Source organism: Thunnus albacares, chromosome 2 (genome assembly GCF_914725855.1).
Source record: "Thunnus albacares chromosome 2, fThuAlb1.1, whole genome shotgun sequence".
Classification (NCBI taxonomy): Eukaryota; Metazoa; Chordata; class Actinopteri; order Scombriformes; family Scombridae; genus Thunnus; species Thunnus albacares.
Window position 1 is genome coordinate 26,711,274 of NC_058107.1, and position 14,920 is coordinate 26,726,193.

The 14,920-nt window shown below is 39.8% G+C and overlaps 2 protein-coding genes across 2 annotated transcripts in view; both read right to left on the reverse strand.

The window, feature by feature from the left end:
• The window catches only part of rasgrf2b (Ras protein-specific guanine nucleotide-releasing factor 2b), a 46,328-nt gene extending 44,535 nt beyond the window's left edge, over positions 1 to 1,793 (reverse strand). The window contains exon 1 of the mRNA XM_044375585.1: positions 1,145 to 1,793. Coding sequence (XP_044231520.1) covers positions 1,145 to 1,420 — 276 coding nt within the window. The 5' untranslated portion in view covers positions 1,421 to 1,793. The remainder of the gene's footprint in view (positions 1 to 1,144) is intronic.
• A 387-nt stretch (positions 1,794 to 2,180) lies between these two features.
• Positions 2,181 to 14,920, reverse strand: part of msh3 (mutS homolog 3 (E. coli)) — a 44,502-nt gene continuing 31,762 nt past the window's right edge. Inside the window, exons 22-24 of the mRNA XM_044375597.1 lie at positions 4,800 to 4,926; positions 4,486 to 4,654; positions 2,181 to 2,532 (exon numbers count right to left, since the gene is read on the reverse strand). Of these exons, the coding sequence (XP_044231532.1) occupies positions 2,451 to 2,532; positions 4,486 to 4,654; positions 4,800 to 4,926 (378 nt within the window). The 3' untranslated portion in view covers positions 2,181 to 2,450. The remainder of the gene's footprint in view (positions 2,533 to 4,485; positions 4,655 to 4,799; positions 4,927 to 14,920) is intronic.

Consider the following 14,920-nt stretch of genomic DNA (forward strand, 5'->3'; position numbering starts at 1 on the left):
TAAAGTCATAACATCATGCCCTGTTTTCAGACTTGCAGGATTCACCAGTGTGTCTATTATTTTGATGGCAAGGAGCATTATTTAAACCCACTTGGGAGTTAATATCACATGGTTTTCAAAGATACATTTCAGTGCTGGAATTTCTGTAACTTAAAAAAAGAGCACCCAAAAGGCATCCAGATCCATGTGATGTAATGGTATGGCTATTAAAAAAACATGGCATTTTAGGATTGAATATTCCTATATATGCTGGAATATGTGCTGGAACAAGAAAATATTGAGAATACTGTTGTGATATAGTGTGGAACAAAGATGCATTTCCTAACTCCTGTCACCTGTGAATATGTTAAGCTATAAAGAAATTACTACATCACAGTTACGCTACGGTAAAAGTGTGACAGACTATTGGATTCACACTCAACAGGTGACTAAGTCCAATTTGTGGCTGCAGCCAGCAAATTTCATGATCTGGTGAAGAAAATCGTTATTCCCAGTAGCTGGGAGAGAAACGTAGAAATAGTAAATTAATCTATTCAAAAGTAAAGACCTGACTTTTGTTTTGAATTGGAAGAAGTCATGCTGTGGGGATGCGCTCCTACCAGCCTCCTCCATCTGCACATCTGAATCCCTGGTGGATAATCACCTGATCTGGGAGGATGCACTTGGAGCTCTTGACACTGCAGGGCTTTTTCAAACTCCGGAGAGCAGGGAGGCTGAGCTGCTGCAGCACCCAATTTAGTCTATTGCTGCAATGCCATCTCTACTGTTTTTTCATGAGTGCCAGTTTGAGCACGAGGAAATACGTTAATATTGTATTTTCCATTATCACGATTTTTGAAAAGTGTAATGAACAAGCTACAATCAATAGCAATCTCTTTGGAAGCCATAGGCTATCTGAAAAAGACAACAGAGCAGCTTCCACAAATTGTGCTCTCTTTGATGTGCATGTCTGTTGAGCCTAATTATCTGTCACATTATCACAGCATCAGTGACTGCACCAATTTGTTCCCCATAATGATGTCAGTGGGCTATGAGCAGATTTTGGGAACTTGTGGAGACAGCAGACGAGATTATATGTGAGTGTTTGTCCACTCTCAGCAGTGTTCAGTAGATTGACGCTCCCTGCTCTTTTTAAATCTCTCACCTGTTTCTCCAGCGCTTCCTTCCCAGTGGTGGACATCTTGGGCGCCGGCGCGCGCTCGCAGGTGCATCCTTCCAACAGGTAAATCCCGGCAGGTCGCGCGCTTTGCTCATTCTCGAAGTAGAACAGTATATTCTGGTAGAGGGCGAAGAACTTCTCGTGCCATCGGCTGTTCTCCGCCGTCTTCTTGCTCAGGTAGCCGCGTTTGGTTCCCTCTTTACGCGCGACCGCCGACAAAAACAGCGCGTGCCCTTCGTTGTAACGGACGCTCTTCTGCATTTTGTCGAACGGTTTAGAAGAGAGAGGAAAAAGTGGGACAACCACCACAGCGTCTTTCACTGCGAGCCCATCTTCACCGGGGAATGCGTGTACTTTCCCACCGAGAGACGCGCGGCTCAGCGGCACCGCTGCGCACGGAAAAGTTGCCCCGCTGGCGGAAGCGCTTCGGCAGAGGAACTCATAGTAAAGATGTCCGAGTGCCAAAAGCACTACAGTAAATCCATGCTGCTCACCAAAAACTCGCACTTCTATTGGTAAACACCAACTAACAAGCAGGAGAAAGCGAGTGGCGTGTCGCTCACAGAGGGGAAAACCCTCAAGTGGACAGACAGTGACACGATCACAGACCCGTTAAGCTGTAATCGGCTTTGACTTTGGTTAACTCTCTCTCTCCACACAAGCGCTTACTCCTACACAAGGTCTCTCTCTCTCTCTCTCTCTCTCTCGACGCGCGCTGATCTTGGAGTTGGCGGAATTAAAGGCGGAGCGTGAGTTGGCCGTGTATTTGAGAGTGAAAGTGAGTGAGAGTCAGTGCAGATTTTCTCCGAGGAAAACGTTGTGATTTGTATCTGTATTACTAATGGTGTTGGATCTGAGAGCACACACACTAATGACTACATCCATGGATTAAAATAAAAAGATAAATGAACACAATAGTTATCCTTGACTGAACTCGGGAAAAGTCAATTTAATGTTCCTGATGTAAAATTGGATTTCTATAATGCTTTCTGCCCTGCAAAAAAAAAAAAAAACAAGTGTAGAAAGTTTGTCTGTTTTTCTTTATTTTTTTCACCAAACACATTGATTTCATACACATTCTGGTAGGTAAAATTGTGATTGTTTGGTATTCAAATGATGCTAATATCATATTTAGGTTGTATTACAGAAAATAGCTAGATCCTTTTTAACACACCTACACATACGCACTAGCAAATACCGAGCACATTGCTCCATCACCACTGAGTTCTGTGTGTGTGTGTGTGTGTGTGTGTGTGTGTGTGTGTTCTGATGGTGCTGAGTCTCAGCGATGTTAGGGGTTTGACTGTAGCCATTCCATGAGGGACGATCTGTCAGAGATGCTCCAAAGATCTGAGAGGAGTTTCTTAGTCTTCCTAGAGAGACAAAGAAATAAAAAAACAAACACTGTACATCAAGCTATTGTAAATACATTGTCCTCTCACACACAATCCCTGTTCTTAACCTCTGACCAGCAGCTCTACTCCTCTGCGTACGATTATTGTGTACTGAGCATGGCTTCACTCCAATGAAGTACAAACATTTCATATAGGGAGGATTAAACTGACGGAGAGGTATGGCTGTGTGTGTGTGCTGACATATTTCATATGGTGAGGATTACTTAGGAGGAGACTAAGCAGCAGCATCAACTCCCAGTAGGCTGTCTGTTACAGAGCGAGAAGATGCTGTGTACAAATTTACACAGACAGAAGACTCTTTGGAGAAAGTGCAATATGCTGATGCTTTGACAGCAAAAAACTAAGAATTAGCTGTATTTCCACTTCCTAACTCAATCGTAAGCGGAAACTTCTCTGCCTGCCGGTGTGTGATTCATCCTAGTAGAAAAACTTTTCTACATCAGAATTAAAAATAAATTTTCTCCTTATTTCTTTATTAGTGTTTCTTTCTACCTCTTTCTCAATATTTGGAAAATAAATTAGCCAGAGGAAAATGAGATTTGGACCTCCTGTTTCATAAAAACTGTCAAAGCATCTCAGTTTGGTTTTAAGCAACAATATAAGCAAATATTTTTGTTAATAACCACATTAGGGACATTCATTTAAAATCAGATCTTTAAAAAAAAAGAAAAATATTTAAAATTTGACATGGCTGATTCCATTTGAGATGTCTTCAAAATAAAGTTGATAGCAAAACAATTTTCAAAGGAAACTAAGACCTAAAATCTAAAACAGGCTCTTTATGTCTCAGAAACAAAGGGTCCAAATTCTGGCAGCAATCCAGAGATTTCAAACCGGTAAACTTCCTGTCATAAACCTGCTTTGAGGTGTTTGTCTCCTGTGAAACCTCTTGACATCATCGAGAGACAAAGCCAGAGCTTCTCCGCTAATCTGTACCCACGCTCATATTCCAGGAATATTGGTACATTTTCTGGTTCTGACGTGTTAGTACAAGTATGAAATCAAGTTCATTTGAGTGTTAAACTCTAAATAAACATTCGATTTAGTGTCAGTGGAGCTGCTTTGAGTTTGATTTCTTCACGACACACGTTAGACTCACAGCTCTCAGCTCCATTTGTGATTGATGAGAGGATGCTTTTGGTTTTAAAGGCTCATCCACTAATTTAGTTTTATACTTCATAAAATTGGAGGACTTGTGAGAGATAGAGCAGATTAAAAAGAGTGGTCAAAATCAGAGCTGCAGATGTTGAGATATGCTAACTTAATCCATAACGGGGCCCTGTGGAGTTTTCTTGTAAACAAACAAAAGTTATGTTTACCTTTATTACTTTAGTTACGTTTATCCTTGTGATCTACAAATGTGTTGAATCAATTTTCTTCCTCATAAAACATATGCAAAATGATTTATTAAGTATTTTAAATCCTGCTTTGTTTACATCCATGTTTACTGGCTTGAGATATTCTTCTTTTCTGCCTTAAATTGGTGCATTGCTGTGTTTCTCGGCGCATTACAGCCACCTGTAGATCAGTGGAACTGTGTGAAACGACTGGTAGGACTGTGTATCATGTCACCCTGGTGCACGTGCATGACGCAAACAACAGGTACCCACTCATATGAAACTTCTCCATAGCGCTACCAGAGTTCAAAAACTCCGCAGGGAACCTTTAATACGGGTAAAAATCCACTGAATCCTTTACTTCCTATAGTGCGAACTGAAATCAAATCAAGCCGAGATAACCCTGATGACATCATCCAGGTTATTTTCCCAGACTTTAAAAAGCTCCTCCAGAGCCAAGACATTATACAACAAACCTAAACCCATAGTAAACTGATCTTGATGTGTAAAATTAGTTTCTGTACTCGTTTACTTTAAGAACTTGTCAGGATATTCATGTGTGCGTTGGCTGTACCTCCTGGAGTTCACCATGTTCTCCAGCTCTCGGGCCTTGAGTGCAGCAGTGTGTAGTATAGGATCGGGGATGTCAGCCAATCGGGCGACATTCAGGCCGTAGCTCCGCCCTGCAGCTCCTTCAGTTAACTGGTAGAGGAAGGTGATGAACTCTGGCTGAACCTCTCCATCTGTTAGCATGCACATGTGCACATGTTATGATTTAGAAATTGTTAGTATTGTTCTAAATTAAGCTTCAAGACAACTGTTGAACCAATTTTTTCCACCAAAAATGTTTTTACATGCATACAAAAATGCACACACACACACACATACCGTCAGTGGCAATGTCAGGTTCATTGAGTAGGAAAGCCATGTGGTAGTTGGACACGTGCTCAGGATACACCCGCTCCAACTCACACAGAGGAGGGTAATGGGTCACAAACAGGGTGAGGGACTTCACCTAAGAAGAGGAAGGGGAGCGTGAAGTTCTAACATCCAGGATGTCTGGTGTGCAGGGTCTCTGGTATCACATCATCCTTTTATACCCAGTATCAAAATGTTAAGGACCAGGAAAACAATCATTATGAAGGTCAGCCAGGTGTAAATGAAATCTGTACATGGTGTTCGCATAAAAACTCAGCCGAGCAGTAGAGCACAGCACTGCTGCAGGCGGAGATGTCATTACCGCAGTCATCACTTGCAGTCTCTGCTCTGTTCCGGCCTGCCACAGAAGCTTGTTGGTAAAAGTACGAAAAGTAAGTACAGGCTGTACAGTAACATCACTTGTGTTGACCCTACACCTGCCATGTTTGGTTTCACTGACAATAGAACTTCCCCACCTACTCACCAGCTTTGCATAGTGGCCGTGAAAAATAAGATCGGATCAGTGTGCACAGAATGAAGACAATAAAATCATAAAAACTGTGTGTTAAGATATTACTTTTGGATTTGTCATTATCTGTTTAGCACATCCATATGCAGATCACATTTTATTACCAAGTGTAAAAGAGGACATGTTGATAGAATGATCACATATGAAAATCAGTGAGTCAGAGACCAATAACACACAATAATAAACAGAAACATTCTCATAAACAAGGTGGGCCATAACTGTAAAATAAACAAGATTAAGAGTCTACAGCCACACCGTACCAAGTGACCTCATCCTCACAGCTCACTCATTTTAACATCCTTGTGAATATGAAAAGGTTTGTAAGCTCCATTTTTACCCTCACAATATGATTTTATCCTACTAAATGATTTTGTTTGTCCTTTGACATCTGTGATTATTATCAAATAAATGTTTACACTTTTTTCACTCTAATACAAAAGAGAAACATGGGAGCAAAAATTTAAAAAATCTAATACATATAGCAAATGGTAGATATCATAACAAATATAGTATTATGTAACAGCCTGTGTTAACAACTAAGCAAGAGTCATAGCTGAAAAACAAAGTGCATCTACATCTGCTGTACTTTGGCCCATTTAACTGCCTCTGCCCCCTGCAGTGTGCTGAACAAATATATGAAGACATGCTTTGTGAATATTACTACCAGTATAAACAGCATTGTGTCACCTTTTCCCCACCATCGGTCTTTTTTCTATACTTTTCCATTCTCTTGGGGATTTCTGCAGTCACTGTAAACACAACATTTAGCTTTACAGGCTCTAGAGAGAGATTCGACTAAGTGAAGGCCCTTCACCTCATCCGCTATTCTTTAATCTCTGTCAGGCCTGGGAGCCACCCAAAGGCTACATGATTGAACTCTGGCATTAGGGTTAAGACATTAAAATCACAAAAAAAACGGGTGGCACGGCACTTGCACGTCCTCACTCAGCTTCTCTCTCAAATACATGCACAAACATTTTCTCCTCTCAGCGCTGCACTCACAGACAGCTGCTGAGAGCTCTTCACGAAAACAAATGCATTTCCTTTTCCTGCTTACTTTAACAACTCAATCACATGTAAATGGAGTGGAGAGGACACATTAACACAAAATACTGTGAAGATATTTTCTCCCACATACAATTAACAGTCTTGAGACAGAAAGCTGGATTAAATATCTCAAAAAACACTAGTATGAATAATCATTACGTCTGATGATCACAGTAATGATAACAAATTGTGTATGAGCTCTCATGGTGGAGCAGGCCTGCATCTTATATCATCGCTGCAAACATGCAGCTGCAGAACTCGGCTGGCTCCAGGATCGGCCCGCTAACCGCTCAGTCTAAGAAAGGTCACATGTCACTAGAAATACCTCCCTCCGAAAGAGACATGCAGGGCAACTCCTACATGCTTCCAACAAAGACACACGGACCTGCACCCACTGAAACACAGGCACACACACACACACACACACACACACACACACACACACACACACACACACACACACACACACACACACACAAGTGACTTCAGTCATTCCTGTCCATCTACACTGAAAAGGTAAAAATAAATGGAGCATGGCAGAGGGAGGCTGCAGCCTGGATAATGGTCTGATTAGGTGCTAATAGCTGCTCATTAGCAGAGCACCCCAGGGTGTACTGAAATCCTTATTCTGCAGAGCTGTACAATGTGATGAAATTAGTGTTGAAATGATTTGTGAATTCATTGATTAGTTGATAACCAGAAAATTAATAAAGGGCAATTTATATATTCGATTAATCATTAAAGTAAAATCCCCAAACATTTAGCTAGTTCCAGGCTCAGGCTCCAATCTTGTACATCCATATTCATGCAGTTGTTGACTGATCAAGCAGTTTAAAGACATTCTTTGACATTCTCATTGTATTTGACCTTTTATAGACCAAACAATTTAAATAATCATTAAACCTGAATTTTTTTTTGGTCACTTGGGGGCAGCAGAACAAGCTAAAAACAAAACATCACCTTATAAAGTTGTTATAGTGAACGTTAGCAAACAGTGGCTTATTTACATGTAGCGACATTAGCATTCATTTAGAGTCGTGTTTCAGGCTTCCTGATAAAACTAATTTCAATATTCTTTCTCCTCTTAGTTCTCTTAGTGGTCTCAATCAACTCCTGAGAGAAATATCAGGCTCTTTAGCTGCTAAATGCTTCACTAAGGTCTAGCTAGTTCAAGCCACTTGCTAGTTTTGGTGCTGATCAGGTTGTATACAGCTGATTTATAAGAGCTGTTGCTGGAAAACAATGCTGTAGAGAGCAGCAAGAGTGAACAAAACAGTACAGTTAAGGACTGTAAAACCAAAACAATAAGCTGAAAGATGCTAAAATGCTTCGTAGACCTGTTGGGAACCGCAGCGTTGGGTAATAAATCTCTGCGGGTTTGTCACGATGAGCGACACTTCATCATTTCATCTATTAAAATACTGATTAGTGCAGCTTTAAGTTAGCTGGTCAGGAAAATATAGCTAGTTGCAGCCCTAGCATGAGTAGTGATATTAGGTATTTTCCTTCTGTTGCATGCATCTTTAGGAATGTAAGAAACTTTTAGTTGAGGCACAATGTTCATGTGTCATAAAGACAAACTGGAACAACATCTGGTGCGTGTAAATTCAGTAGCTTGATTGGAACAATGCCAAGATGTCTGACATGTTGACAGGTCCATATCAGAACTCATCATACAAAGGAGAAGTCCACTGATAATGGAAAACATATGTTGAAGAGGTGGCAAGTTATAAAAGATCCCAGCTCAAGTTGGCTTGTTGTTCATTGTATTTGCATGTGACAGAACCCCAGCCGGAAATAAAGCCGTATTCAAACTTATGCCTCTTTGTGTGTCTCGCTCTATTCAGATCATCAGAAATACATAGTTACAAAAAGTTTTTATCACAATTTAAAAGATCTCTGTTGAGAAGTAATCCTAACTATGATCCAGGTTTAATGCATAATCTTAAATTTGCCAATGACAACTATGATATAGACAAAATTGTGTAACTGGTAGACTGGGAATAAAGGAGGGAGATAATGAGAAGTCTGAAGAGCAGGACTTTCTAAAGCAAAGTCCATGCACATATGTGAACTACAATCTGGTGCACTGTATGTTTATAAATACAAACAGAGTGGAATGCTAAGAGCAGTGAATCACTGAGGAGAGGACGGGCTGGGTGTACGGCTTACTTGACTGTTTCAAATAAAACAGCATTGCCACAGATAACACTGTCTCTTGTGTTGCCTTGTCCACCTTTTCTTCTCCAATAATATGTCTCTGATAAGTTTTGAGCTCTGAATTGGTGTCTGGTTTACCATTAACCAGCAGTTTTATAATGATATGTTGTCAAAGAGTCTGTGGGACGTGAACGTGTGCACGCACACAAGTGTGCCTCCAGTTAGTAAAGTGATCCTGAGGAAAGGGCTGGAGGTGTCAACACCACTATTGCTGTCTCTTTGTCTCGTTTACTCCTCTCTATCCAATTAGACACAAATCCAATTCTAACTGGAGTTAACACCCTCTCCTCGCTCCTCGTGTTCTCACCTCACAACTAACAAAGCTCTTGCTGAGGAGCTGTGTGTATGTTTGTGTGTGAGACAGAGACGGGGAGAGATTCAGTGTCAATGAAGCACGCATGTGTGTGTGTGTGTCACTGACCTCGACTTAGGCTGCGAGTCTGTCTTGTTCGCTCATTGGCCTAATTTATCCCAGCCTGGTTTGAGGATAAGGTGCATAAGTGATGACCTTTCCTTTAGGTCATGTCTAGTATTCTGTTTAAATGGAAATACTTTTACATCCATTTTTATAGCTAACATCCAGGGTTCAACATTAAAAGATAAGGCTGGCAATCTTCTATATTTTTCTTATTGTCAACAAATATGTGCAGAGCCAAACCAAAAATGAATTGATCTACTCACAAGTACTGTGTGTATCAAAAGCCTTATATGTACTTTGTACTGTATTGTCTACAATTTCTCAAAGAACTTCAGTACAAAGTCAAAAGATTGTGATATGTTGCTCAACAAGCTAGTGAAGCTCTGTAAACAGAATGGAGTTTCTACACATGCATAGTGGTGTCAGCCTTACACAAAACTACTCTTCTGAGACTAAAAAGGTGATCACGGTTTAAACTTTTGGAACCGTTTCTAAACAAACTAAGGAGCGTGTCACCAAGTGCAGCAATGTGGCTCATTGATGTGTTTTTAATAGTTTGTTTTTAAACTATGGAGATCTACAGCACAGAGGAATATGATATATCAGAGTTTGGATGCAGACACACAATACTTGTAAGTAGGATCAATTCAGTCAGTCACTGGACTGATTATTGAAAAAAAAAAGCTTCTAGTCTTAGCATTTGTGCTTTTTCTGACCACTCAGAGTGGACAGGAAAGATATTGCATCTATTAACTTGAAATTTTAAAGTTCATTTACTTGGTGTCCTTTTAGTCCACACAATATGTCACGCCATTCCTGAAGTTTTTCCACCCTACAGTATCGTTTTTGTTAAAGTCATTAGTTGGATTTTCGAATGGTAGATCAGTTAAAAAAGTAGACCTCTGACCTACTGGCCTGACTGGGAAAGTAGAAAATAGTAAATATTAAAGAGTATTACATTAATAAATTGCATGGTCAGTTGATGCAGAATACAGCTGCACAGGGCAGATAACTTCACACTTAAGTGGCTGCAAAAGATTTCCACCAGAAATATGTAGCACAAGACCGACCATTGCTCACTAGTCAAGATTCAATGGAGGTCTCAATGCTGTTTAGACTACAATTTTACATTTTGGTCTTAAATTTTGATTTAGTAACCTGTCCTGTTTGCCAAGAGATGTCATATTTGATTCGCCTGAAATGTATTATGTGGCAAGTTTATTCCATCTCAATAAGTGGGACTATGATGTTTTTATCAGCTGCAAGCTCAGTTTGTTATAAAGTCCGAGGACATAAATTCATAAAAATCCTGCATAGTTCAGATTTAACTATTTGATTGAGATAAGCAATTTTTCAGCAACACCTGCCACACAGCACTAAGCGCAGGAGAGTGTGAATTCTCAAGTTTTGAAAAGAATTCAAGCAAACTGTAATGATTCAAGCAAGCTGTGCCACTGTCCATGCCAGTGTTTGAAAGAGCTTTTCTATTTTTTTTTTTTTTTTGAACTTTTTATTTGTTAATTCATTTCATCCACGCATGTACTTTGTTACTTCTAATTCAAGACCTCCCTGGAGAAATGAGGAAATTAAACAATTAAAGAGAAACTGTCGAACAGCAGAAAGAAGATGGAGAAAGAATAAACTAATAGCCAATTATCACATTTTCCGCAAACAGTTGATGATTTACGATAAGACAATTAAACATGCAAGACAAGTACACCTCTCAAAATTGATGACCGACAATCAGAATAATCCTAAAATCCTCTTTTCAACCATTGACCCTGTTTTTACAAAGTCTGGCAGTATGTCTACCAACTCCAAATGTGAAGAATTTGCAGTCCACTTCACAGATAAAATGCACACTATTAAAACAAATTTATGTCACTGTTAGTCTATGAATCTTAATAACCCAGAACTTTTGTTTTTATGTGAGAAAACATTGGACAAATTTGTCCTGGCTGATGCTGAGATGCTTGGCAAAATTATTTCTCAATTAAAATTCGCAACCTGCTTTTTAGATCCCATTCCCACATCCTTTTTTTAAAACAGTTTACAGCTTTTTTTGATGAAGATTTACTCAACATTGTTAACTATTCTCTTCAGATGGGTGTTTTCTCTACCGCTCTTAAAACTACCATAGTTAAACTTCTTCTGAAGCAAAACAATTTAGATCCCTCAAGTCTTTTAGAGAAGCTTGTTTTTAATCAGTTAAATGATTTTAGTCAACTCCCACAATATTTTTGAAAAATATCCAAAATCCTGTTAAATGGACCTCTTTGTTTAATCAACATCTCTGAGAGACTTTAATTTATTAGACTTAATAACCTGTGTTTTGGTTTTTAATCTAACTTGATCTCTTAGTTCTTACTCTAAACATTGTATGAGATGCAATGAAGCTTCAAACAAAATTCCTACAATCGAACTGGCCAAAGCTAGAAATTCTGACCAAAGAATATAGTCACAGTAAGTTGAGAGAAAGACATGCTAGCATCTTAGCCATGTGCTCTATGTGAGTGCAGTGCAGGCATAGAGCAGCACAGAGTGCAGTGGAGCACACATGTGGTTCTTTTGTAGGAGCTTTGTACTACTGTGTGAGCACATCAGGCCATTAACGCCCACGTGGAGTGTCACATTCTACTGAAAATTCACTCATTAGACTGCAGCTGAAAGCGAGCTTTATAGTGAGTTCTGGTTCTCCTGTTTATCCGAGTGTAAAGCTGGACCCAGTTCTGCCTGCTGTTACAGCGCAGTATTACAATGCTTGTGCAGTCACATGCAAGTCTGAGTCATGGTATGAGTTGAGAGTGATGTTTAGTGCTTAGCTTAGTGTGAGGCTAATGGCAGGACCTGCTGTTAGTTTGAATAAAAGAGAGTGTCCAAGTATGTCTGAGAGTGAGTAATGGCTAAAGAAGAGGACTTCACATCTTCACTTTTAGAAGGGAATTAAAAATGAGACAAAAACTCATGAAGCCAACATCCTGCTGGTTGAGATTTCAGCATAAAACCCTGCAACTCTGAGGGAAAATCTAGTTTTAGTGATTCTCCTCTGCTTTTATGGTTCTTATTCTCTTTCTGCATCAAGGCTGTCGTTATTGAGAAGTGTTATGAAATCCATCTACATTGTTAACTACCTCTCAGGTGAGTGTTGGGGGCAGGGAAAGGTGTGTTACTATAACAACCAAGTCACAGGAGGAGTAGTCTGACTTTTGACGCGAGCAGTAATGTCTGGTGAGGAGGAGGAAGAGGAGGAGGCAGAGGAGGAGGAAGAGGAGTGAGCATTAAAAGCACTGCAGGTCTGCCCGTACCGAGGAGGCCTTTTGCTGTAAAGCATCACTTCTTTTGTGCTCTTTTGTTTGTCGTTCCTTTAATAGCAAGGCTTTTCTAACAAATCAATGCTGTTACACAACAGGTAGTTGGAGAGCTCTCCCTCCTCCTGCTGCCAGCAGCAGCTCCCTGCTGCATTAGCTGCTACCTAAACATTTGCATTTTACGTTTTCCAGCAAAATTACATAACCCCAAGATTCCGTCCAAAAATTAATGTGGAACTGGCAAAACATGAAAACTGGGAGGATTTTTTCAAAGATAAATGTTTATGCATCTATATTTGAACAGAGGTAACTCAGGGCAATTTGGAGCTTTTTGACTTAAGTCTTTGAAAACAGAAAATAAACATATACCAGCTCTCACAGATTGGATACAGCTTGTAAGCTTTGATTACCAAGAAGGCAGCAGTCAACATGGGGCCTAGAAAGTATGCAGTAATGGTGGACCTCCAGAAACCCATCAATGGTACTGTATCTGTCACTGTTGACTAAAGTGGGAGCTGCACCCTGGCGCGCATCCTTCCAAACCACCAGGAGGCCAGAATCAGTGGTTTGTTTGGTCCACTGACTGTCTGATGAACAGCTGGTGCTGTGATTATCCATGATAGCCAGACAACAAAGTTCTTCAGGTGCGAGATTAACTACACGCTGCCCAAGGTCAGCATGGACCATCTGAGTTGATAAATCCTTTCTCCCAAGAGATGCCACAGCTGTGAGGACACTAATACCACACGCACACCACCAACTGCTCAGAACACAAGACTTCTATGCTACTTATGCTAATAGTGCTCTTTCCTGTTTTTTTCTTTTGTTTTGTTTTGTTTTGTCTTGTGAATTACAATCAAACTAAAGCCTGACTGATATTTCTGCAAGCAGACATATTGGCTGACATGTTGGCAGATACAAACATCGAAATTTCAGTACATAAATATTTTATATGCTGCATTTTTACAATTTAAATTTGTCTTATTTTAATGGTAAATATAAGTATATATACTGTATATATAATATATATTTACAAATACTGTCATTTTTGACAGTAGGGTTTATTGTTCAACTGTAAATATCTAGCCTCAGTCAATACACTTTGTTTCAACTCTTTAATAACCAAATTTGAGGGACAATGGCTAAAATGTTTATAAATTTGTGTTAAAAAAAAATGGAACTTACTCTACTACTGTACATAAAACAGTTATTGCATGTTTGTCTGTCATGGAAGTGAAGTTTCCTTCTCCGTTGCTCCTCCTGAGATTTCTTTTTTTTCCTGTTAAAGGGGATTTTTCTTTGGTTTATACTTGGCTGAATCAATGGTCTAAGGATGTTAAACTGATTATTAAGCTCTTTGATGGAAATTTGGGATTATATAAATACAACTGACTTGACTTGAAACTAGGAACATAAACTGAAGCTGATAACTGATGAGGAAGATCTCATTTGGTGGGCTAATTAGAAAGAATCTTTTGAGAACTAACAAGAAGCCTCATGTTTCATTAGTCTCTATTAAATGGTGGAAAATATTCCGAGTATCAACAGTGGAGAAAATGAACAGCGGTATGTCCTGACTAATGTTACACCTCAAGCACACAGCTCGTGTCAACATGTAATAATGAGTCTTCTGTGCTCACGTTATTGATCCATTTTGTCAAGACAAATTGGTACATATAAATATCAATTTGTCCACAAGGAGATGACTACTGTATCAAGTTGCACTCACTGGTATTGATAAACCCCCCTTTTAAACACAAGCACCTTCCTCCTGACTCGTTCTCTCGTGGTACCAGTCATCTGTTCTGTCAGAATGGTTATACGCAATATTGTGCAACACCCAAAGGCCTCCTGACTGTGCCAGTTCATATAATCCCAACAGAGTGCGCGCATGCACACACACACACACACACACACACACACACACACACACACAGTCTCTCTCATAGGACTATTGATTCCAAGTACTCTGAGCTGAAAAGCCTTACATATCCGTCTTCCACTTCAGTGAACCTCTGCACAGGTCTTCTCTTCATATTGGCTAAAATTGGACCTTTATGCTTTCCATAAACATCATTTTAATGACAGCTGACAGGAAATAATCACATGTCATTAAGAAATGATGCGTATGATCCCTTGTGAGCACACAGGTGGACATTGGACAACCTGTCATCAGCTTTGATTATGTGGGTGTTTCATGAGGATTAGTGTCCCCTTGAGCACAATTAAGTATCTAGGGGTCCCTTTCTCTTTTGCTCTCATTTTCCACTGCAGCCTACTGCTTTCTAACAGGATATTAACATTATAGATCAAGCTTCTCCACAGTTCTGCTCAGTTTTCAAGAGCTGTTCTGCTGAAGCCTCCCTGGTGCCTCGTCTTTCTATGCAAAACAAACCATGACAGGGGTCTGCAGAGCACATAACTGCATACAGTCAAACACTTGCATGCAGACTAATAGAAACACATAAACAAAGCGCTATACTAAAGGCCATTAACTTGATGGTTTATTGGACCAAAGTCCCACAACGAATGTGGATTTAGTAACAAGAAAAAATTTGTGTGCAGTGGA